Below are 25,108 nucleotides of genomic sequence, written 5' to 3'. Positions count from 1 at the left end.
CGAGAGGTTTTGATCACCGGAGTCTCGCCAAAAGTGTGCCCAGACTGCACCCTCAGAGGGATTTTCCAAGTTTGCCCTTTCAACGATCCGGATTATCATGTATGCATCTGTTTCCAGGGCTGGCCGAGTCGCGATCATTTTGAGGCTTGTGCACATTGTTTTAACCAAGATTCCATTGAAACCGATCTGAACGGCCTAGATTGCTCGATTCACAGGGTTAAGAGAGGGCTTTCTATGATAGAAGCGAGCACCAGGTCTCTGACATTCAAACACCGCACTCGGTGGTACACTTCAATCGCGGTACGAATCCAAAACAGAATTATCTCTACTATAACCTGGCTAATTACTTGGCTTTCTTTGAAATAGGTCCCTGGATCCTACTACGACATTTATATTACAGCAAGTGGCGAAGGCTTTTTCTTCGACAAAACTTGTCATGAAATGGGGACTCTACCACTTCAATATTTGGATTTCTTTCACCCAATGGAATCCAATGAGTTCACGAGGTGCTATATATCGCCTTGGTTTCCCTTAAAACATTGTCTGCGTTTGCCACTACCAAGTTCACCACGAAGTACGACAAAGAAAACCCATCAAACATACAAGGTAGCTTACAGAACCAAGACCACACATGCTACTACGGTATCGTCAACTCCGAAAGCGGCCGTGCCGCCAGCGCGAGCTACGTGGGAACCCGCCTGGTTACCGCTGGCAGACCCGATTGAATAATTATGATGGAATGCTGGCTATGACTGGATTGAATGTTCATTTCCGAAGATTTCACTCCTTAAGCCTAGCCCAGACGAGATATCTTTCTGATCGCAGACTTCATGTTACAGATCAGGTGTGCTGGTTGTATTGGTGCCTGCATGTACCAAGGTATGATGTTAGTCGGCTTGCCAGTCTCCTCATGTTGATTGCCAGTGCTCATAAGACCACTTGCACTGTTCTGGCGTTGAAAGCATATCAAGGCTCTCTCATTGGGCTGTATAAGTTGCGACGCGGGAAATGTTATTCCAATAGCTTAGTACTAAGAATCAATACACATAAGTGTGCAATGTCTCGATTGGATCTAGGAAACTCAATAAGCTGCACGATCTTTTGTGTGCCGTTACGTGCTGGTTCAATTCTTGCTCCTTCATTCCTAGTCGCGACATTCCGCGTACAGATACAAGACTGGGCTCTTGGCGGGAAAGTAAGGTGCCATGTCGCCATATAACCGAATGAAAACAAGCTTCTTTTTCGTGAGTTCAGTCACTTTGTGGGATACGGATGATACATCCGCATATCGTTGGCCAAGTATGATCACGATATGTGATAGCATTCCGATAAGTACGTCGGAGATTCGCGTGAATATATTTCGTGTATCGTGAGTTTGTAATCAAGGCCCATTGGCGGAACGAAATGCGAAGGAGGCAGTAGTCAGGCGACCAATAAGCACAGCACTGGTGAAGGGAACAGAGTTTTATTCACATGCCTCAAGAAAGAAAGCAAGCCTTCCCATAGCACGAGGAAAACCTATATTTCCAATGCCTTCATTCATGATAGCTCTGCGAAACCTGACATTGTGATCGTGAGTTACGAGAACCGCCATATACACACTAATAAAAGGAAAGAAATAACTGCCCTGAGTGTAGTGTAGTGGATCTGAGCTCCATATCATTAAGGAACCCGCGAATGACCTTATTGGCCGGGAACAATTTACCTAAGTAAGGAAAAACCTAACACTGCTGCTGCTACTATAAAGCAGATGAAAAGAGGTGGAAGAGGACGAACTAGAGACAGGGCATATGCTCCCAGGCCAGCGCCGTATCTGGGTGCCGGGGCCGCCTTCTTGTCGTCTTCTTTAAACCTAGCTAAAGCTTCTAAGAGATCTGGTTCTTTGTTCCAAGGCTCTTCTCGGGCCAAACTTGGCGGTGTGTGGCCATTGACATCTATTAGCTTGAGTAGTCCCATCCTATGTGGAGCATGTTTAAGAACAGCTTTCAACACCGCGAGTTTCTGTTCCGGGTCTCGCTTCGTACTGACAGCAACGTGCAACGCAGTGTGGCCTGATTTCTGGCGGCGCATCTTGAGCATACATTCTTTCTTATGTTCTTCTCCCTATAAAAGAATTTCAATAAGGTTCGTATTACTTTTCACGATGGCAACGGTGAGGGGGTATTCATAAGTACAGGGCGATCGCTCAGTCGGGTCGGCGCCCTCGGAGAGCAGTAATTCCACAAGTTCAAGCTACTCAAAATAACAAGCTTAAAATAGAACTATGGAGCAATTTCTTCCATTCTTGGGAAGAGGAAACGTCTTTCCACCACACAGCTTGATCAAGAATTTCGCAACATCGATATGACTACATTTAATCGCATTTCGGAGCGCGAGTTCGAGTTACCAATCCTGACTTGACTAATATGTCTGATCAACGGAAGGGATATTGGATTTTCTCGATCCTCCACACACCTTGCACTGCTCGATGTGTTACAGGACGAGTATAGTACATCCAAGGGTTACAAGCATCACCAAGATGCTGGGTTTCGCAACGTTGCCATCTAATGTACTTGTCGCTTCATCTCCTTGTAGTAGCAAGAACTCTTTTGCTCTGGTAGTTTTCAGGTGGGCGATCTGCCTTTCGACGATGTGATCGAGTTTAGACGCACGAGGAAGATCTGCTACGTTTATGCATTTCAGCATCGTGTCAGAAATATGTTTTGTCTCTAACAACGCTCCGGCTTCTCGTGCATGATGTAGCCAGAAGGCAGACGCATACTCCAACAAGCCGACATTATCTTCGTTAGAGAGGTCGTAAGATTCGAGAACACGGGTATAGATTTAGAAGAATGACAAGTGGCATTGCATATCCAAGGCCTGCGAAAGGTCGGGAAAGTAGTACTTGAGCCCCTTTTCTCTACGAAGAAACTCAATCACTAAGGTATGGATAAAGCGAGATACGTCAGTGGCGGGGAGGTACTACTGAATTAAAATTAGTACTTGGCTCTTAGACGGAACCAGAGCTTTGGTTTCGATCTTAGTAACTTCAATAAGGCCCATGGTTGATTGCCTTATTCGGTCTCTGAAAGCAGACCCACGTTCCTCGTTTTGCTTTCCCCACTTCATTTTCCACTCCCGGAATCCTGTGGAGTAGTTGTCTTTGATGAAGATCGAGGCAAGGTGTAATTCTTCGGAACTCAACGGCCTGGCCGCTATAAGGACTAATTTTAGAAAATTAAGGTCCTCATGGGCCGTACCATGTGAGAGTTGTTTAACAGACTGTTTATAGAAGTCTTCAAGCTTATCAGGAATTTTGTTAGCGAGGTCTCGATATTCCTCGGCTATTGACGTTAACTTGGCACAGAGAATTCGCTCTATAGCAAAATTTACCCAAAGAAAACCGTTTACACTCCGCAATATCAGATTCGAGGAAAGCTCGAGAACCTCGGTACTAGTCAGCATTAATTTGCACAGCCTATCGACCCGCTTTATTATATATCGGTTAACTACATCCCTCAATAGAGACTCGATCTCAATAGTCCGGCTCTTTGGCTCATATGCTCCATAGTCACTAGAATATCCACGGGAGAGGCATATACCGATATCGACACCTTTATCAAGGCACTCTGGTAGTAAGTTCGAAATAAAGGAGAGTACTTTTAATATCTCATTGTGCATGTGGCCATCGCCGGTCGCGGCGTGGTAGGGGTTATTTGCTAAACAATCTTCAAGGCTATTGATAAAGATTCGGAAACGAGTTAGACTATTAGGGCGAAGCTTGTTCTCTTTGATGATTTCTTTGATACTGTGGGTTAGATCGTACCCACTTCCAACAGTTGATTCGGTCATCCGAAGTAGGCGAGCGGCCAAGTTCGCCATAGCCCGACCTTCCGACGGAAATTCGCGAACGAGGCTGGCAAGCAAGGATAGATATAGCATGGTAGAATCCTGGCGCGCTCCCAGTGAACCATCGGCCCCGGCTGATATAGACTGGAATGAATGGTGGATTCGTATGGTGGGGTTATCACTGATCAGGGGGATATCAGTTGCTAGTTGTTTTATCAAGACAGACTTGCCCACTCCTAATTTGCCTCTGAGGATTAGCGTGGCTGCGGCCGGGTCTCGCTGATGCCTGCAGGAAGACTATTCTCGATAGGTATCGTTCTTTAAGATCTAATTCGCAGACTCACAGTCCTCGATCTCCGTTCCGATAGCACCGAGTTTTGGAAGGAGCCTCAAGCAAGCTAATCGCTCTGTCAGCCTCACTGTCGAGGTGTGTATTTTTGTTCAAGAAAGCTCTCTTACTGTCGAAAGTACTCTCACTTCTTTCCCCTGACCGGATTTCAGGGTTCTGGTTCAAGACTATTGATCAAAAAATTACTTAGAGTTCAATTTGGGTGGCAGCACCTAGTCTGCGTTGATGACGACTAACTCGTACCCTGTGTGACTGGACCAAAGTATGCATTGCCAGTGCCCGAAAACAGATTTTGTTTTTTTGACTTTGTCTCTCCCAATATTATCGCCTGAGCCATTATGGTACTGTGAGAAAGATGCATATTCCTCATCTGTAAGCGAGGGCTATACGCAGGACAGTTCTTTGATGGCTTCTTCGAGATACGCCACTTGGGCAGACGTTACCGCCTGCATAACACGATTCATCGCCAAAGTCTTCATATCTTTCATCATTCCCTTTGCCAAGTCTTCAGCCTTATTACCCTGACCCCAGCGTCGCACAACGGCCCGGTAGCGATCGATTCTGGACTAAGGCTCCCCAGGAGGGCCCATAGCGTTGAAAATCTCTCTCAATTTATCTGCTTTGACTTTGCAGTTCTTGACAACGCTTTCCAAAGCTTGGTATTCTTTCTCGTCCGCATTCTCAGGCATATGCTGTTTGGCGATTTGGAGAGTATCTTCAACGAGGGGGAGTCTGACTGCTATATCGTGAAAGGCTTGGGGTATGTTCTTCTCATCCTTGAGGCCGGAGTAAAGCTCTTGGATGGTCCAGATGACCGATATGACCCCTGTGACGAGCCCTGCAATCTCAACCCCTGACATTGTAGATTGAATGCCGAGGAAGTAATAATCGCTTGAGCGAGGTGACCTTTTTCTCTACGTTGAGTCCCGGAGGATTGGGGAGTGGTGTCGACAGTCAGCCCCTTTTCACTTTGGACATTGGCGGGGGGATTGCCAAAGCTTTCATTTTTATCCCTCGTCATTGAGAGCGGGGTCGTATACTGCCCAGAGTGGCGTCTACAATCTGAGCATTCCTCTGTTGGCTCCAACACGACACCACCTTATAGATTAGACACATACTCACCGGTCCCTTTCTGATCAAGTGATTAGTAGCTACAGCGTTATCTGAACACTTTGCTGGCGCCTGCAAGTCTGAGGCGTTGAGTTGACCTGTTGGCAGGCTAAATGTCCCAGTCCAGCCAACAGATTCCATAGGAACTCATATATGCCAGGGGCCTTGGGCCATTCGTGCCAACCTGTGAGTCCCCAGCTGCCGTGTTGCACTACAAGCAGAATTGATTGGATAACGCTCACCTCCTCCTTGACCAGATATTTCAGTCTCGAGCAGGCTACGGCTGGGCTGCAGATTGGTGGTGGCAGAGCTTACATGCAGTCAGACACATTATCAATGCATTTCAAAGAGATGTACTTCATTGGAGACAACATCTCCCTGAAAAGGAACTTTGCAACAAAGGATGCTTTTCTAGACTGCAGTCAGATCACGGCGGAACTTCACAGCCAATCCTGTTGTTGTGACTTACACCCTTCAAACTAAGGTACGTGCAAAGTACGTGCCAATGACGTGCTTTCGAATTTCAGAACACTTCAGCAAAGCATTTCTCAATTTCCCCCTTCTACAGAGGACTGGAATGACCCAGTGGCAGACAAAAAGCGTTGAGTGAATACATGTTCGCTGCCGAGTCGTCGAGGACGAAGTACCTTACTTTATGAAGAGGGCAAGCCACACAGCAAGTGATCGGGATGTGGGGGCGGGGCACAGCTCTCGTCGGCGGCACCGTCAAGGCTAAACGCTTGACTCAGAGGATACCCCATCACGTGCCCATCAATAGCAGTCATTTTCCCTAGATGTCACCTTCAGATGGCAAGCCACTGTGGCAAGCCACTGTGGCAGGCAATGTAGGGTGGTGCAGCTATGCAAGCATATAGCCAATGATGATGCGACTTGACGTCGACCCTTGGAAATTATCGGATTAGAAGTCCAATTCGACCGCGGCATACAGCCGACTGCGCAGGGGCCAATTAGGGGCCCTATTTACGATTATCGTAGCTAGCCCAACCTACGGTTAGAACCTCCTTTTTATACCTACTACGCAGATATTTATATAGTTCAATTAATCTCTTCGTTAACTACGGTTCGAACTAACTACCTTATAATAGGAATATTAATACTAATTAGTAATTAAATTCTATTATTATAAATCGGTAAGGTATCTCGCTATATAAAAAAGACGACCTCTTAATACTATACGGGATAAGAGATTTATACTAATTAACTTTATAAAAGTAGATAAAAAAAGAGGCGATTTTTAAATACCGCACGGAATTAAGTAATCATAGCCCTTTATTATTTATAAGAGGTCGACGTTTACTACGTTAAATTACGTTAATTAATAGAACTACTTAAGTAACTAGCCTTTTGCTATCGCCCCGAGCAGCTTTTTTATTAAACGATTTTTCTATAGCCGGCCCGTAATTAGAAATTAACTAGTTAAATTAGTAAAAATATAATATAAAAGAGTACCGTGCGATTAAAAAAAGGGATCTCTAAATATAAACATTCTTACTTAGTAGCGAAGGTAACCCTATAGGAGTTATTAAGCTAAGAGATCTATAGTATATAAGAAAGTCTATTATTATAAGGATCTTATAAGTACGACCTTAAGCCTACGATCTAGATAACCTCCTTATAGCTCCCTTAATTACCCCCCGGGTATTACTTAGGAATATAATATAAGAGACGGTTTAATAAGAGAGGAGGGGATTTAGAGGTCCTAACGGTATTAAGCTAAGAGTATTACGGATCTTAGAAATTAACTAAAAAAGCTATTTAGAGATTATAGAGAGTACGAGGCTTAGGAGGCTAGAAGTATACGGGATAGCGGAAATTAGTAATTAGTAAAGATCCCGAGACTAATCACTATATCTTCTTATAATAATATAAACGTCTATTATTACTATTATTAAAAAGAACTATTAAAACCTACCCTTTTTTACTAAATAAAAAAGAGGATCTTAGTAAGTACGATAGCTAGCGATTTAGAAGGGTAGTAATAATCGTTAGAAATAATAAAAATAAGAGCAGTAACGAGACGGCGAGAGGAAACGAGAATCTCCTAAACCTTAATAAATTCGTTAAGTAGTAAAAGCACGGATTTATTACGACCCGCGCGCGGATTAAATATATCCCTATTAAAATTAAATACGCTAGCGACCGCTAATATAAGTATAAACTAGAGCACGACCCTTAGTAAGTTAGGGTAAAAAAAGAGAGGATAAAACCTAATCCTAGATAGAATCCTAATCCCTTATAAATAGGTAAATATTAACTTAGATTATTAGAGGACGTAGATATATAAAATCGCGGATTAGCCTAACGGTAAGTAAATTAACGCGGTATTAATCTATTTAACTAAGGTCTATAAAAAAAAAGGGCTATAGGGGTAACCCCTATTTTACGAGATTATAAATAACCTTAGCTACTAGCTAGATAAATAGTTCGCGAGCGTAAGCCTAAGAATTATAAAAGTAGTTAATAAATTCCTCTACGGGCGAGGGGTATTACTAGCGTAATTATAATCGCAAGAGCCATATAAAATACTAATAGTAATAATTATAAAAGAGGAATTTATATTATAAAACTAGGCCTAGGTCGATAGAGCGTATAATTACTTTAACGAATTTAGAAAAAGGGTAAACGACCTAGATTTCCTCCTTATAATTACTAACGGAAATTTATTATTATAAAAGGATATACCGGGGCAAAATATAGTACTAAAAGTACGATAATCGATAATTTCGCCTATTTTAATTTATAACTCGTTACCGCTATTAACGCGAAATTCGGTACCGATCGGCTAATAAAAAAAGAGGTAAACGACCTAAAGTTACTAATAGTACGTAGCGACGTAAGGATCGCATATAAATACTAAAAATCTAGTAACAAATATAAGGCAATTTATAAACCTTAAAAAGATCTTCTTAAAAAAGAAACTATATTCTAAGGGGAAGTATAAGGTCTTATAAAAAACCCTAACGATATTTTATAATTATTATAAAAAAGTTAGAATTAGGGAATACTAGTACTATTCGGTAATTAATACCGTACTTATAAGTAAAGCCTCCGATTACTACTACGAAGCGGTACGTAATCTCGATCGAAACGACTTTTTTAGTATAATTAACGTAATTTAAAGCCGCTTCGAGACCTATAATAGGAACCTAAAGCTCCTATCTAAGCTACGAGCGATTTCTTTCGTATTTATAGCTAGGATAATAAAGGGTAAATTACGAGTAAAGATCCTTAAAGAGCTTATCGATCGAATCGATAAGCTAGCGAAAACCTAGCTAAATAGGAGAATAAACGAGCGAAAAGTCGGATATCTTTATACCGTAGTCTAGCGTATATTAAAAATAAAAATTACCTTATACTAAGTACTCGAAAACTACGAGACGCTCTGCTCGAGGCTAAGATCTAACTTTAATATTAAAGCGAGAATGCTGCGCTAAACCCACTTCTAGGCGTACGACGGCCCTTATTAATAATATTAAGTTAATTAAACGTATAATAAAAAAAGAAAAGAGGCTAAATACGGTAATCGCTAGTAAGGAGGCCTAGATTCGTTAAATAAGTAGAGATTTAACTTATAGGTAGGGTAATAAAAGAAGTAATACTATATTTATAAAAAGGATAGATATTAGTTAAGTAACTACTCTAAGGAAGAGCGTACTAAATCGTATAAATAATATAAAAAGTCGAGGGTAGTAGATAGTAAAACTAGCCTTCGTCGGTTTAACTAATTCCTCGTTATATATAAGGGCAGATCCGGGGGTATAGAACCTAGCGACGGTAGCTAAAGTAGTAGCCTAAAGCATATACCCCCTATAAGAAATTTAGAAAATAAGGAAGATCTTACCCCTTATACTAACGAATTAGATTATAATAAAATTAACGATATTAACTACTCTTTTTTTACCCCGTTAGCCTCTAGAGGATATACGAGGCTAAACGAACAGAGGGTAGTAAAAGCTCTTAATAAGTAAGCTTTTATTTACGGATAGTAAGGGAAGGTCCCTTAGATAACGGATACGGAGGTAGCTAAAAGGGCGAATTTAATAGGGCTAAAGCCTATTTTCTTAACGATTAAAGAGAAAACGCTATCTCTCTCGATATTTAAAAAAAAGGAATATAGTACTAAGTAAATCTAAAGGTAGCTAGAGGGGTCCTTTTTATACTACTTAGATCCCTCGAATAGTAAGCTTATATAAGTATTTTATATAAGCGAAAGGTACGGCCTAGATAAACTTTATAGGATTATCCTAGATACTAAGGGATTATAATAGTTAACTAAAAGAAAAGGGCAATTTTAAGTACTATAGAAGATCGCGCTAGTAATACTTAATACGTTAATAGCGGGTATTACGAAAATTAGTTTCGGCCTAAGTAAAGAAATCGTCGCCCTAGGTATAGTAAAAGTAGAGACGCACTTCGGAACGATAACTTTTTATATTTTACCTATTAATACCCCATTTCTCTTATATCTAAAAGATATAGATCGACTAGGTATTATATTTAATAATATAAAGAACAGAATCTCTAGTAGTAAGCACTTCGAAGTAGTCGAACGACGATAGGGGCATGCGTTTATAAAGCTTATTAATAACACAAAGTCGATTAATTACCTAACGGAAAGTAAGCTTAGAAGATTATACTAGAGATTCGGGCACCCGTTAGTTACGAGGCTATATAACCTCCTAAAGTAATTAAATAATAATAATATCGAAATAGGGGCGCTAGAGTAGTTAACGAAAGTATATTATTAATACTAAATAAATGCGCAGAGCCTACGCAAATTTAAGTTTAAATTACGTAATAAGCTTAACTTTAACTAAGAAATCGTCGTCGATATCTTCTACTTAAATAGTCGGCTAGTACTATATATAATCGACGTAGCTATATCTTTCTAAGTAGGGCAATTCCTCTGGGATCTATAAGCAAAGATAGTATAGGTAGCCTTATAAAAAAGCTAGATTAATATATACTAAGGACCGCTAGATAGTATTAGAACCGACGCTAGTACTAGCTTTAAATTAGTAAAATTTAGGGATAATACGACGGCCTACGGTATATAGCTAAAAGTCGTACCCGTTAAAGCGTATTATAGTATTAAAAAGGTAAAGAGGGTATACTAATAGTTAAAAAGGGCGTTTAGAATTATTAAAGAGGAAAATCCGGATTTTACTAACGACGAATGCCTCTAGATAGTACTTAAATACTATAACGATATTATAGGGCCTAACGGACTTATACTAACGTTATTAATATTTAGAGCATATTTAAGAACGACCTTAGCCTCGCTACCGTCGCTAAGTATAAGCTAACGAGCCCGAGTAGTTAAAAAAGTAATGCGGGCACTGCGCAAAGTAAGTATAAAAAAGTAAGTTAATAAAGTAATTACTACGCGCAATAGGCCCGATATAGGGGATAATCTAAATATACCACTAAATTCGGATATATAAGTATAGCGCGAAATTACCTAATAATAGGCTAGGTTATATAAGTTAATTTCCGTTAACGAGCGCTCTTATATAGTTACGAGAGATCGTAACTAGCTACTCAAAGTGTTAATTATAGTAATTAGACCGTACTATATAGATCCTAACGAGGTAATTTCTAACTTATAAAAAGAAAAAGAGCTAGGGGAAATTATATAACCCGCGGTAGAGGTATAGGAAATTATCCTTAATAAAATCGTCGTAGTAGTACTAATAAACGATAAGGAAAAGGAAATTGCTAAAAGGGCACTAATACTACTAGCGAGACGTCGCAAAAGACTATAATAATAAGCCCTAACGCGGCAATTTATTACTAATAACAAGGTAATTAATACCTTTTATATAGCAAAAGAGAAAGCCGATTTCGAGCTAGCGGTTAAACTACGTAAAGAAGGCGTAATTATAACTATTAAAAAGCCGTATAAGGGATTAGATCTTATTAAAGTAGACACTCTTCGCAATCGAGGGGTCTATCGATTTATCTTATACGACTTAGAAAAACATATAAACCTCTACATATTTAAATTACGAATAGTTCGTAAGATTAAAAAGAAAGGAACACCCTAGCCGTACGAGAAGTCTAGATACGTAATTTAGGAATACGGCGACGTTAAAAAGGCGACGCTACTTATATAATTACCTACTATATAGTACTATAGCTAACGATTAATAATAGTATTAATAGCATCGCTATAGAAAAAGGGATACGAGATTTAGAGCTATAATATTACCTAGGCCTATACCTAATCGGCCACAGGGCTTATAAGGAAAATCCTAGCCTATTTACCGAAAGAAATAGTTAGTAAGTACCTAGAAAGCACGATTATTAAAGTGCTTAAGCTACTATATAGGCTCGCAGAATCGGGCACCTATTAATAGGCCACTTACTACGATTTTTATATTAATTAACTATTAATAATTACCTTTACGTACGACCCGTACTTACTAGTTATAGAGTACGAAGGCGACTAATTTAGGATCGTTAGAATATAAACCGATAATATATTAGGCCTATTTAATATTAACTTTATAAAAAAGGAGGATAAGGAGCTTTAAAAAGCGGGCTTTATAATAAAGCTAAAAGAGGTCCTTATAATAAACACCCCCTTAGTATTTAATAGCGGGATTTTTATAATTAAAAAGGAAACTGTCGTTTTTTAATAAAAGGGGCAGGGCGAGAAGATTAACTTTATTAATCTAAACGTAACTAACGTTAAGAAGTAATATAAGGCTAAGCTTATATAAGGGGTATATATTACGAGTATTTATTAGCCCGAGGCGACTTTTAATTATATTAGGGTAGCGCAGGCTATAAATCTAACCGAACGAGACGTTAAGGTACTTAATAAATAGCTTAAGTAGTAATAGATAAATCTCGATCGAGGTCTCGTTTATTACCCGATCGACCTTACGACTAGTAAGCTCTACGTCTTTATTAATAGGTTATTTATAAATAATAATAACCTTACTTCGTAATTAGGGTATATTATTATCCTAGCTAACGAGAGTATAGGCGAGAGCGAATTTACTATATATAATAATATAATCTACTACTCGTTAACTAAAAGTAAGTAAGTAACGAGAAGTATATTAGCGTCGGAGGTTTATAATATAGTTAACGGCGTTAACCTCTCCTATGCAATTTTAATAACGCTAAGGAAGATTACTAATTAAATTAGCCTTTTATTTATTTTAATAGTTATTTATATAGATTCTTACTCGCTATACGAATACCTCGTTAAATTAGGAACGACGAAGGAAAAGAGGCTTATAATTAATATTATAGCCCTTAGGTAATCGTATAAAAGGTATAAAATACTTAAGATCCGTTAGATTAATAATAAAAATAACCTCGTAGACGCTTTTATAAAAGTAATATAAAATAAGGGATTAGAGTAATTTATAAGTAGTGGAAAAGTTATTATACGAATAAAGGGATAGGTTATATAAAAAGAGTAGAGAAAAGGGGGAAAAGGAGACGACTTAATAAACGGGCCTAAGGTCGAATTATACCTCTAACCGTAGTAATTAAATTAATAATAAAAAAAGAAAGTTAGTATTAAATTAGAAGTCTAATTCGACTGCGGTATATAGCCGACTACGTAGGGGCTAATTAGGAGCCCTATTTACGATTATCGTAGCTAGCCTAACTTACGGTTAGAACCTCCTTTTTATACTTACTACGTAGATATTTATATAGTTTAATTAATCTCTTTGTTAACTACGGTTCGAACTAACTACCCTGTAATAGGGATACTAACACTTATATTATAAACTCGCAGATCTCGGAAAACCTTTATATACGACCATACCTATTAGAAAACTCGGGATCCCGTCCGCTCTCCCTTAGATAAGCTAATGAGGGCCGGATTAGTAGTTGAGTCGGTGACGATCAGCGAATACCCGGTGTTGTATGTTTTTTTCTTGACGTTTGTGATGCTACACTTGTGGTGGGAGACGGTGGGTGACGAGAGCGGCGTTTTTGCGATCTATAGCGGCTTTGGTCTCCTTTTAACAGTTTATCGTATTATCATATTTATTTTCTTAAAAAACGTGCTGTAGTAATGATTAACCAAGACTATTAATCAAGATGAACTAAAGTATTGAGTAGTGATTTATCCGAACAAATACGCTAACTGGCTTTTAGAAGGGCTGCCGTTATCATGACATCCCCATAGGTTGACCAAATGCTCAGCGATATTAGCATACGTCTTTATCTTGCACTGCTGCTCCAACATCTGCAGACGACTAAATACGTATTCTCGGTGTTCCAAATCGGTTAATGCCGGGCCAACAAGGGCGATTGGCCAGAGAAGAGCTGTCCCATACGGTGAGCTCGGCGGGATGAGGCGTAAAATTTCCATGGCCCATCCGGGGAGGCTGCCCATGGCAGAAGAGGACTTGTCTGGCTGCTGCTGTCTTCTGTAGACCAGAGCTGCTACTCTGTAGAGCTCAGAAATCAGCTTCTCTTCGCTCCATGTGTTAATACACACGAAGGACTCGAGCTTTTGAAAGGTGGGGCCATATATCAAACTTGAGTCTAAGAGTAGTCGCAAGTCGGTTTGTTCGCTCTGACCGGAGAATTGAAGGGCCAGACTCGGTAGCCAATTGAGCGTTCCGTCCCAGGCAATAATATCGGCATCTGATACTAACATATCATTGGCGCCTATGCGAGCTATGATAGTGGGGAAATAAAAGCGATGCGATATTGAGGGTGATGATGGTCTCTCATGGTAGAATGTTGATAACGTCGTGGTTCGCAGTGACGTAGACCGTACAAGATCATTATATAGGAATGAATTGGAAAGAAAAAGCATCGCGTCGGTCTGATAGCCCGTCTTAGAAGTTTGCGTAAGTCTGTCCAAAATGTTGCTGAAGAGCTGGGACGGGAAGAGCTGAGCGAATAGCTGCAAGTGGCTTGTTCCGTTTTCTTTACCCTCTCCGTGGAGTTTCTCATAGAGCATAAGTAGAACGGATGTTGCCAGTAGCGGGATGATACCATCGTTTTCAACGATCTCCGTGGTTCGTGGGGTGATGACTGGAATCAAGGTATTCTGGCCTTGGCTGAATGCGTCTTCACGGGCCTCTGGGTTTGAGATGACTTTCTTGACGAGGTCGCTGCATCCTCTAATTGCCTTGGCTCTATACCGTAGCATGGGGGCACGCATTGTGAATTGTCCGTTCTCCCAGCTCTGAACACAACTGAGGGCAAGCATGGCATCGAGAACAGTTCGATGTCTCATCGCCAGTGGTATCAGAACTTTGAGAAAAGGGTTAGAGGCATCTTTGCAGGTTGGGTAAGTTGTCGAGAAGAACTTCGTATAGCGGTCCAGGATCTGCTTGTCCAGTGGGTCAAGATGGGACGACCAGTCAGACAAACTGGGATACAGTCGGAAGTCTTCAGCCGATACCGTATTGAGTGAACCAAGCGAAGGCGACGGCGTTGGCAAGAGCATGAGAGCATTGGACGGTGAGCTACCGGGAGTGGACACTGGTATCCCTCTGACTTTCTCAGATGTCGACTTCCTAGGTAAGGGACCTCTTCTTCTCATACCGTCTCTCCGCGCATCATCTTCCCATACAAGTCGAGTGCCCCTGTCACAGTCAAGACCCAGTCTTTGGCAATTCTCGCATACGGGGACTGCGCTATCGCACTTCTTTCGTCTAGGGTGTGTAAGTAAGCAAGCAAATCTGACGGGCTCAGACTTTACCTTCTTCTGCATGTCCAACAGCCATCTCTCGATCTTTTACTCGAAGACTCGAAGCTCATCTCTCTATAGAGGAGCGGCTCTTGGTGTGACCGTAGCACGACCTCGACTTTGACATCGGCAGGGCAGGCGGGGAAAAGCAACTTATCTTTGGGCCCAGTGGTTTGGTGTGGAGACATAAATATGGAGCTAATGCCCCAAGTGGAATAGCACAAAATGCCTCAGCTGAAGGGTCCTTTTATTTGCAAAGGCTTAAAAGCTCGAAGGTATTGCCTGCTAAAAACAACCAAAACAAATCATATCATCAGATTTCGCGTTATCACCGAACAATACAAGAGTATTTACTACAGTAAAGACTCGATATTCTACAAGATCATTACTACATCGGTTATATCTTCTAAAGATTGCATTTCATATCAAGGATAGGCTGCTAGCAGCAATACTAACTAAACTCAATAATCCATCAACCTTCTAGGCCTTGTTTCCAGACAGTCCCATCTCACTAGTGGTATCCTGAAGATACTTGATCATCTCCACACACCACTTGTTTATCTCCTCCGAACTCACTGTCTCAACTCTGCAGAGACCAGGCTTTCCCTCAGGATCCGACTCGGCAACGTTCTTCGCATACCTCTCCTGCAACTCGGCCAAAGCACTACGAGCACGATGAGCCATGACCTCCAATCGGTAGGTGGTCCACTGGTAGTATAGCTCGGTCAGATGAGACTTGTTTTTAACGTTGGCATTAGTCGTATCGTCGACAAGGAGCGGGTTCTTGGGGCGAAATGAGGTGACGACCGTGACGCGCTCGGGCATGTTTTCGACGGGAGCGGCGGTATGGGAGATGTAACGGCCCTGGAGAAGGACGGCGCAGCCCTGCAATTTGTAAACGTCAGGGTTGAAAGACATATTTCATCTATCGTTGATGCTTACCATTTGCGGCGCCTTCACCTTCACGGTGGTACCATCTCCCTTCATCAACTCAGTCTCGCCACCAGTCATATGACGAGCGTCCGAGAGCATAACAACGCAGACCCAAGGATGCGAGTCCTTGTGCCACTCAATAATAGGCCTTGATTGATCAGTGACAGCTCTGACCTGGCCCTTTTCGGCCTCAAAGTTCTTGATAGCCTCTTCAGTAGCTTCAGGAGGTACAACGGGTGTCTTCCGAACCGCATCGAGACCACCTGGTCCAAGCTGGACATTGGTGTGGCTGATCTCATAGTCCATGGCAGGAACGAGTTGGACACCAGCAACGTCGCTCACAATCTTGAGAACTTCGGGGGAATGCCATAGATCGTGGATGAAAGTGGAGTAACGCGGTGCCATGCCTCGAAGCTGGACAGATCCAGGGCGAGTGTGATGGAGGCAATTGTCCAGGATATCTTTGCTGAATAAGTCTTGGCGATAACGAAGAATGGCCTCCTGAGAGAGAAGCGGGAAAGGCTCGGTTGTTGCGATGGGGGACAGGACAGTCGGTTTTAGAGCAAGGTCCTTCATGGTGAGGACCTTGGAGGGAGGGGAATACGCCAAATGCTTAGCGGGGTTGAAGGGAGCAAAACTCGGTGTGTAAGTGTCATCCTTGACAGGTTTGAAGGCGTCCAGGCTGGGGACGCTTTCGACAGAGATGGGGGGAGCCATGGCGACCGTTTGGGGTCTCTCGGCAAAAGGTGAGAGAACAAAATTTAATCAAGATGCGACTGGGAAAGTTGTAGCTTGATAATGTTATCTTATCCGATGTTTGGTGGTTCCAGTAGATAGGTATATATAAATATATATATATATATATATATATATACATCCGTGCGACTAAACATAGACAGGAATTAGCAATTTTCATGTCCAGTAATAAAATACAGGGCCATTCCAATGTCCACTCTGACTCCTCTATTCCCTCAAAACATAGAGAAAGTGCGGGGAAAGCAAGCACGCACTATACCATAGCTGGGGTATTCAGAGCGCAATAAAAGAACAAGTCGGCAGTCATACCAGTCACGAATAGTAATATTCTACACTTGACCATGGAAAAAGTAATTCAGCCGCCCAAAGAGGAAATTAGATTCTCTCCGATCGGAGTGTGGAATGCGAAGGTTGCAGGTGACATATCCGCGTTATACCAAGTTTGGAGTATTTGAAGCGGGACAATCCGAATACCGAGTTGTTTACGCAATACTTCGGTTGCCGTTGCAGATAGCGCTACTTGGCGCCGACCCAACAGCCAGCCAGTTCCAAGGGATTAGACTACAGCACCGAGGCTGTCCAGGGTGACAAAGTCATTATCTCTTCCCTGACCGTGTTCCCTTTCCTGTTTGGGAAAAACATGGCGAAATTGGATTGATATCCATTCGAATCTAGGGCCTTGCCTTTATCGCCTTTACCCAGAATCTACCACGCGCACAGTCCCGATCTCCAACTTGACTTTGACCTATCAAATGAAGCTGTTGTCAAAACCTTGGACGGGCAAGATATATAGGCATGTCAAGACAAAGATCAGCCATACCATTATTCTCAATCTTCTCGATCATCTTTACCTCAGGCTATCTCGTTATTGTGTATCTCTCTTTCCGCTCACGGATTCACATCATTGCGATGGCGCCTGACAAGAAAGATGTTGAAGACACACCGCCCGTCGAGAAAACTGCCACCGGCATCTCCCACTCCAAGGGAGAAGTCGAGATGATTAGCGAAAACGTAATTGATATGCGAGGTATCGATTCCGGCGTCAGCGAAGTCTATCGACGAAAGGTCGCTGTTATGAACCAAGCTTTGGTAGACATCAGCATGGGCAGCTTCCAATGGAAGGTATTTGCCATGACTGGATTCGGATGGTTTGTGGATAATGTGAGTGTCAGATCCCACATGAGCTTACGACAAGACAGCTAACAGGTATTTAGTTCTGGATGCAGGCGATCACTATCATCAGTCCCCCCGTTCGAAACGAATTCCACGTAAAGCGCATTGCTTTTCTTACCCTCGCCAAATATGCCGGTCTCGTCGTTGGTTCCTCCGTCTGGCCCATGACAGCCGACATCATCGGCCGCCGCTTGGCTTTCAACATCACCCTGCTTATTTCCTCAGTCAGCGGCTTGATCGGGGCTGGAAGTCCCAACTTCGTAGCCCTTGCTATCTTCACTGCCTTCATTGGCATAGGTACCGGCGGCAACCAACCCGTCGATAGCGCTATCTTTCTGGAGTACATCCCTGCTACTCACCAGTACCTCCTTACAATGCAATCTGCTTTCTGGTCAGTTGGTCAGGCAGTAGCAGCTTTGGTTTCCTGGCCGCTCATCGCCAATTACTCATGCGATCCAAAGTCCGAGGCTGGCTGCACATACAGCAACAACTTGGGCTGGCGCTACACCTACTGGACTTTCGGTGGTATTACTCTCACCATGTTCCTTCTTCGACTCTTCTTTCGAGTATACGAGACTCCCAAGTTCCTTCTCAGCAGGGGTCTAGATCAGCAGGCTGTTGATACTATTCAGAAGATTGCCGCCAGAGATGGGAAGACCTCGTGGCTCACTGTGTCCCGCTTCGAGTCTATTGACGCTGAACTGAATGCTACCCGCACGGAGACTACTGCGCCAGACAATACCAACAAGGACATCATCAAGAGAAGTTTGCACAAGCTTTCACTTAGCAAAATTCGTGTCCTCTTCTCCAGCCCTCGTATGGCCCTTTCTACAACTTTGATGATCTTCCTCTGGTGTTCTATTGGGATGGCCTATCCGCTCTACAATTCGTTTATCCCTATCTATCTTGAGAACAAGGGCGTTACTTCAGGTGCCAAATCCACTAACGATGTGTACCGGAATTATGCCATTCAGGCTGTCTGCGGTATCCCAGCTTCGCTCCTTGGCAGTTTCACTGTCGACCTGAAGGGTATTGGCCGAAAGGGTACTGGAACGATCGCTTGCTTGTCAACTGGTGTCTTCCTGTTCCTGTTTACCCGCGCCACTACCCAGGCTGGTGTTCTAGGCTTTTCATGCGCTATTGCCTTCTTTCAGAATCTGGTATACGGACTCCTGTACTCTTACACTCCAGAACTCTTTCCTGCTCCAGTTCGTGGTACTGCCAATGGCTTAGTAGCCCTGTTCAACCGCCTGAGTGGTCTCATTGCTCCTATCATTGCGGCGTATGTTGGCATTGACAATGACTACCCCGTCTGGGTTTCGGCAGCCTTGTTTATTTTGGCTGGTCTAATCTTTTTAGTCCTGCCCTATGAGACCCGAGGTCGCGCTGCGGCTTAAAATTGGAGATTTTCTTGTTTTAGTACACAGCTCGTTTCTCGTAAACACTTGAATAAACTGGGGTATATATCACGGCTGACTGGTTATGGTAAGTATGATAATAAAAGTTAGAGCTCTAATATTAAAAAAATGGTATTAATAATTATAAATACATTATAAAGTGTCATGACTTAGTATGCATAACCAGAACTAACACGCGCCCTATAGGCCCCTGCGGTTATAATATTGTTAGTATCCTTATAATAGGGTAGTTAGTTCGAACCGTAGTTAACGAAGAGATTAATTAAACTATATAAATATCTGCGTAGTAAGTATAAAAAGGAGGTTCTAACCGTAGGTTAGGCTAGCTATAATAATCGTAAATAAGGCCCCTAATTAGCCCCTGTGTAGTTAGCTATATACCGCGGGCGAATTAGATTTCTAATTTAATACTAACTTTCTCTTTCTTTTATTAATTTAACTACTACGGTTAGAGGTATAATTTAACCTCGGGCCTATTTACTAAGTCGTCTCCTTTTCCCCCTTTTCTTTACTCTTTTTATATAACCTATCCCTCTATTTATATAGTAGCTTTTTTACTACTTACGAATTACTCTAATCCTTTATTTAGTACTACTTTTATAAAAGCGTTTACGAGGTTATTTTTATTATTAATCTAATAGATCTTAAGTATCTCGCGCCTTTTATACGATTACCTAAGGGCTATAATATTAATTATAAACCTCTTTTCCTTTATTATTCCTAATTTAACGAGGTATTTATATAGTAAGTAAGAATCGGTATAAATAACTATTAAAATAGGTAAAAGGCTAATTCGATTAGTAATCTTCCTTAGCGTTATTAAAATTGTATAAGAGAAGTTAATACTATTAATTATACTATAGACCTCTAACGCTAGTATACTTCTCGTTACTCGCTTATTTTTAGTTAATAAGTAGTGGATTATATTACCGTATATAGTAAATTCGCTCTTATTTATACTCTCGTTAGCTAGGATAATAATATACCCTAATTATAAAGTAAGGTCGTTATTATTCGTAAATAACCTATTAACGAAGACGTAGAGCTTATTAATTATAGGGTCGATTAGGTAGTAAACGAGACCTCGATTAAGATTTATTTATTACTATTTAAGCTGCTTATTAAGTACTTCGACGTTTCGTTTAGTTAGATCTATAGCTTGCGCTACTTTAGTATAGTTAAAAATTACTTTAAGCTAATAAATATTTATAATATATACCCCTCGCGCTAGCTTAGCTTTATACCGCTTCTTAACGTTAGTTATATTTAGATTAACGAAGTTAATCTTCTTACTCTACCCCTTTTATTAAAAAATAACAGTTTCCTTTTTAATTATAAAAATCCTATTATTAAATACTAAGGGGGTATTTATTATAAGGACCTCTTTTAGCTTCGCTACGAAGCCCGCTTTTTAGAGCTCCTTATCCTCCTTTTTTATAAAGTTAATATTAGATAGGCTTAATATATCGTTAGTTTATATTCTAACGATTTTAAATTAGTTACTTTTGTGCTCCGTAACTAGTAAGTACGGGTTATACGTAGAGGTAATTATTAATAGTTAATTAATATAAAAATTATAATAGGTAGTTTATTAATAGGTACCTAATTCTATAAGCCTATATAGTAGCTTAAGTACTTTAATAATCGTACTTTCTAGGTACTTACTAGTTATTTCTTTTAGTAAATAGGCTAGGATTTTCCTTATAAGCCCTATAGCCGATTAGGTATAAGCCTAGGTAATATTACGGCTCTAAATCTCGTATCCCTTTTTTTATAGCAATACTATTAGTACTATTATTAATCGTTAACTATAGCGCTATATAGTAAGCGATTATATAAGTAGCGTCGCTTTTTTAACGTTACTATACCCCTAAATTACGTATCTAGACTTTTCGTACGGCTAGGGTATTCTTTTCTTTTTAATCTTACGAACTATTCGTAATTTAAATATGCGGAGGTTTATATATTTTTCTAAGTTATATAAGATAAATTAATAGACCTTTCGATTACGAAGAGTATTTATTTTAATAAGATCTAATCCTTTATACGGCTTTTTAGTAGTTATAATTATACCTTTTTTATATAGTTTAACCACTAGCTCGAAATTAGCTTTTTTTATTATTATATAAAAGGTATTAATTACTTCGTTACTAATAATAAATTGCTACGTTAGGGCTTGCCGTTATAGTCTTTTATAACGTTTTGTTAGTAGTATTAGTACCCTTTTAGTAATTTCCTCTTCCGTATTATTTATTAGTACTACTATAACGATTTTATTAAGGATGATTTTTTATACCTCTATTACGGGTTATATAGTTTCCCTTAGCTCTTTCTTTTCTTATAGGTTAGAAATTACCTCGTTAGGATCTATATAGTACGGTCTAACTACCGTAATTAATATTTCGAGTAGCTAGTTACGATCTCTTACGACTATATAAGAGCGCTCGTTAATAAAAATTAACTTATATAGCCTAGCCTATTATTAAGTAATTTCGCGCTATACTCGTATATCCGAATTTAGTAGTATATTTAAATTATCCCTTATATCGGGCCTATTATGCGTAGTAATTACCTTATTAATTTGCTTTTTTATACTTATTTTGCGTAGTGCTTATATTACTTTTTTAATTACTTAAGCTCGTTAGCTTATACTTAGTAACGGTAGCAAAGCTAAGGTCGTTCTTAAATATGCTCTAAATACTAATAGCGTTAGTATAAGTCCGTTAGGCCCTATAATATTATTATAGTATTTAAGTACTATTTAGAGGTATTTATTATTAGTAGAATCCGGATTTTTCTTTTAATAATTTTAAACGCCCTTTTTAACTACTAGTATGCCTTCTCTATTTTTTTAATACTATAGTACGCTTTAATAAGTACGACTTTTAGTTATATATTATAGGCCGTCGTATTATCCCTAAACTTTACTAACTTAAAGCTAATATTAGCGTCGGTTCTAATACTATCTAGCGGTCCTTAGTATATATCGATTTAGCTTTTTTATAAGGCTACTTATACTATCTTTACTTATAGATCTTAAAAGAATTACCCTACTTAGAAACATATAGCTACGTTAATTATATATAGTACTAGCTGATTATTTAAGTAGAAGATATTAACGACGATTTTTTAATTAAAGTTAAGTTTATTACGTAATTTAAACTTAAATCTGCGTGGGCTCTGCGTATTTATTTAATATTAATAATATACTTTTATTAACTACTTTAGCGCCCCTATTTTAATATTATTATTACCTAATTATTTTAAGAGGTTATATAGCCTCGTAACTAACGGGTACCTAAATCTCTAGTATAGTCTTCTAAGCTTACTTTCCGTTAAGTAATTAATTAACTTCGTATTATTAATAAGCTTTATAAACGCATACCCCTATTATTGTTTAATTATTTTAAAGTACTTATTACTAAAAATTCTATTCTTTATATTATTAAATATAATACCTAGTTAATCTATGTTTTTTAAATATAAGAGAAATGGGGTATTAATAGGTAAAATATGGAAAGTTATTATTCCGAAGTACGTCTTTACTTTTACTATACTTAGGGCGAGGATTTCTTTACTTAAGCTAAAACTAATCCTTATAATATCTATTATTAACGTATTAAGCGTTACTAGCGCAATTTTTTATAGCGCTTAGAATTACCCTTTTTTTTTAATTAACTATTATGATACCTTAGTATTTAAGATGATCCTATAAAAGTCTTTTAGGCGGTACCTTTTGCTTATATAAAATACTTATACGAGCTTAGTATTCGAGGGATCTAAATAATATAAAAAGGGCCCCTCTGGCTACCTCTAGATTTGTTTAGTATTATATTCCTTTTTTTTAAATATTAAGAGAGATAGCGTCTTTTCCTTAATTATTAAGAGAATAGGCTTTAGCCCTATTAGATTTACCTTTTTAATTACCTCTATATCCGTTATCTAAGGGACCTTCCCTTACTATCCGTAAATAAAAGCCTACTTATTAAAAGCTTTTGCTACCCTCTATTTATTTAGTCTTATATATCTTCTAGAGGCTAACGGGGCAAAGAAAGAGTAGTTAATATTATTAATTTTATTATAATTTAATATATTAGTATAGGGGGTAAGATCTTTTTTATCTTCCGAATCTCTTATAGGGGGTATATACTTTAAGCTACTACTTTAGCTACTATTACTAAGTTCCGTACCCCCGGATCTACCTTTATATATAACGAGGAATTAGTTAAACTAACGAGGGCTAGTTTTACCGTTTACTACCCTCGACTTTTTATACTATTTATACGATTTAGTACGCTCTTTTTTAAAGTAGTTACTTAACTAATATTTATTATTAATATAAATATAGCATTGCCTCTTTTATTACCCTGCCCGTAAGTTAAATCTCTGCTTATTTAATAAATTTAGGCCTCTTTATTAGCGATTACCGTATTTAGCCTCTTTTTTTTTTTTTTTTTTAATTAACCTAATATTATTAATAAGGGCCGTCGTATACTTAGAGATAAGTTTAGCGCGGTATTTTTATTTTAATATTAAAACTAGATCTTAGCTTTAAATAGAGCGTCTCGTAGTTTTCGGGTGCTTAGTATAGGGTTATTTTTATTTTTAATATACGCTAAACTACGGTATAGAGATATCCGATTTTCTACTTATTTATCCCCTTATTTAGCTAGGTTTTCGCTAGCTTATTAATTTAATCAATAAGCTCTTTAAGGATCTTTACTTACGATTTACCCTTTATTATCCTAGTTATAAATACGAAAGAAATCGCTCGTAGCTTAGATAGGAGCTCTAGGTTCTTATTATAGGTCTCGAAGCGGCTTCGGATTATATTAATTATACTAAAAAAGTCGTTTTAATTAAGATTACGTACCGCTTCGTAATAATAATTAGAGGCTTTACCTATAAGTACGATATTAATTACCGAATAGTATGAGTATTCCCTAATTCCGACTTTTTTATAATAATCGTAAAATATTATTAGGGTTTCTTATAAGACCTTATACTTCCCTCTAAAGTATAATTTCTCTTTTAAGAAGATCTTTTTAAGGTTTATAAATTGCCTCGTATTTATTACTAGATTCTTAGTATTTATATACGATCCTTATATTACTGCGTATTATTAATAACTTTAGGTCGTTTACTTTTTTTTTTATTAGCCGATCGGTACCGAATTTTGCGTTAGTAATAGTAACGAGTCGTAGATTAAAATAGGCAGAATTATTAATTATTATACTTCTAGTACTATATTTTACCCCGGTATATCTTTTTATAACGATAGATTTCCGTTAGTAATTATAAGGAGGAAATCTAGGTCGTTTACCTTTTTTTAAAATTTATTAAAGCGATTATACGCTTTATTAACCTGTACTTAGTTCTATAGTACGAATTCCTCTTCTATAATTATTACTATTAGTATTTCGTATAGTTTTTATGATTATAATTGCGCTAGTAATACCCCTCGCCCGTAGAGGAATTTATTAATTACTTTTATAATTCTTAGGCTTGTGCTTACGAACTATTCGTCTAGCTAGTAGCTAAGGTTATTTATAATCTCGTAGAATAGGGGTTGCCCCTATAGCCCCTTTTTTTCGTAAACCTTAGTTAAATAGATTAATACTACGTTAATCTGCTCGCTATTAGGCTAATCTGCGATTTTATATATCTATATCCTTTAATAATCCGGGTTAATATTTACTTATTTATAAGGGATTAGGATTTTATTTAGGATCGGGCTTTGTCCTCTTCTTCTTTACCCTAACTTACTAAAGGTCGTACTCTAACTTATACTCGTATTAGTAGTTACTAACGTGTTTAATTTTAATAAAGATATATTTAATC

The 25,108-nt window shown here is 39.1% G+C and overlaps 4 protein-coding genes across 4 annotated transcripts; 2 read left to right on the top strand and 2 right to left on the bottom strand.

Annotated features, from left to right (window-relative positions):
* Nucleotides 1–9,633: 9,633 nt before the first annotated feature.
* Nucleotides 9,634–9,867, top strand: CLUP02_06693 (uncharacterized protein; the record flags this gene model as incomplete). The annotated part of the gene is made up of 1 exon (XM_049285690.1): nucleotides 9,634–9,867. A coding segment is annotated over one exon (234 nt), but the record flags the coding sequence as incomplete, so codon positions are not given.
* Nucleotides 9,868–15,467: 5,600 nt separating this feature from the next.
* CLUP02_06692 (uncharacterized protein) lies at nucleotides 15,468–16,637 on the bottom strand (the record flags this gene model as incomplete). Its single annotated transcript, XM_049285689.1, has 2 exons — nucleotides 15,468–15,872; nucleotides 15,930–16,637. 2 exons carry the CDS (start codon nucleotides 16,635–16,637, stop codon nucleotides 15,468–15,470), a joined length of 1,113 nt encoding a protein of 370 aa, XP_049142832.1.
* A 948-nt stretch (nucleotides 16,638–17,585) lies between these two features.
* Nucleotides 17,586–19,246, top strand: CLUP02_06691 (MFS transporter, metabolite:H+ symporter; the record flags this gene model as incomplete). Its single annotated transcript, XM_049285688.1, has 2 exons — nucleotides 17,586–17,837; nucleotides 17,891–19,246. 2 exons carry the CDS (start codon nucleotides 17,586–17,588, stop codon nucleotides 19,244–19,246), a joined length of 1,608 nt encoding a protein of 535 aa, XP_049142831.1.
* A 3,483-nt stretch (nucleotides 19,247–22,729) lies between these two features.
* On the bottom strand, nucleotides 22,730–22,894 carry CLUP02_06690 (uncharacterized protein; the record flags this gene model as incomplete). Its single annotated transcript, XM_049285687.1, has 1 exon — nucleotides 22,730–22,894. A coding segment is annotated over one exon (165 nt), but the record flags the coding sequence as incomplete, so codon positions are not given.
* Between the last annotated feature and the right edge of the window lie 2,214 nt (nucleotides 22,895–25,108).

This window comes from Colletotrichum lupini, chromosome 3, assembly GCF_023278565.1.
Source record: "Colletotrichum lupini chromosome 3, complete sequence".
Lineage (NCBI taxonomy): Eukaryota > Fungi > Ascomycota > Sordariomycetes > Glomerellales > Glomerellaceae > Colletotrichum > Colletotrichum lupini.
The sequence above is the reverse complement of the archived record's forward strand: the minus strand, read 5'-3'. Positions and strand labels throughout refer to the sequence as shown.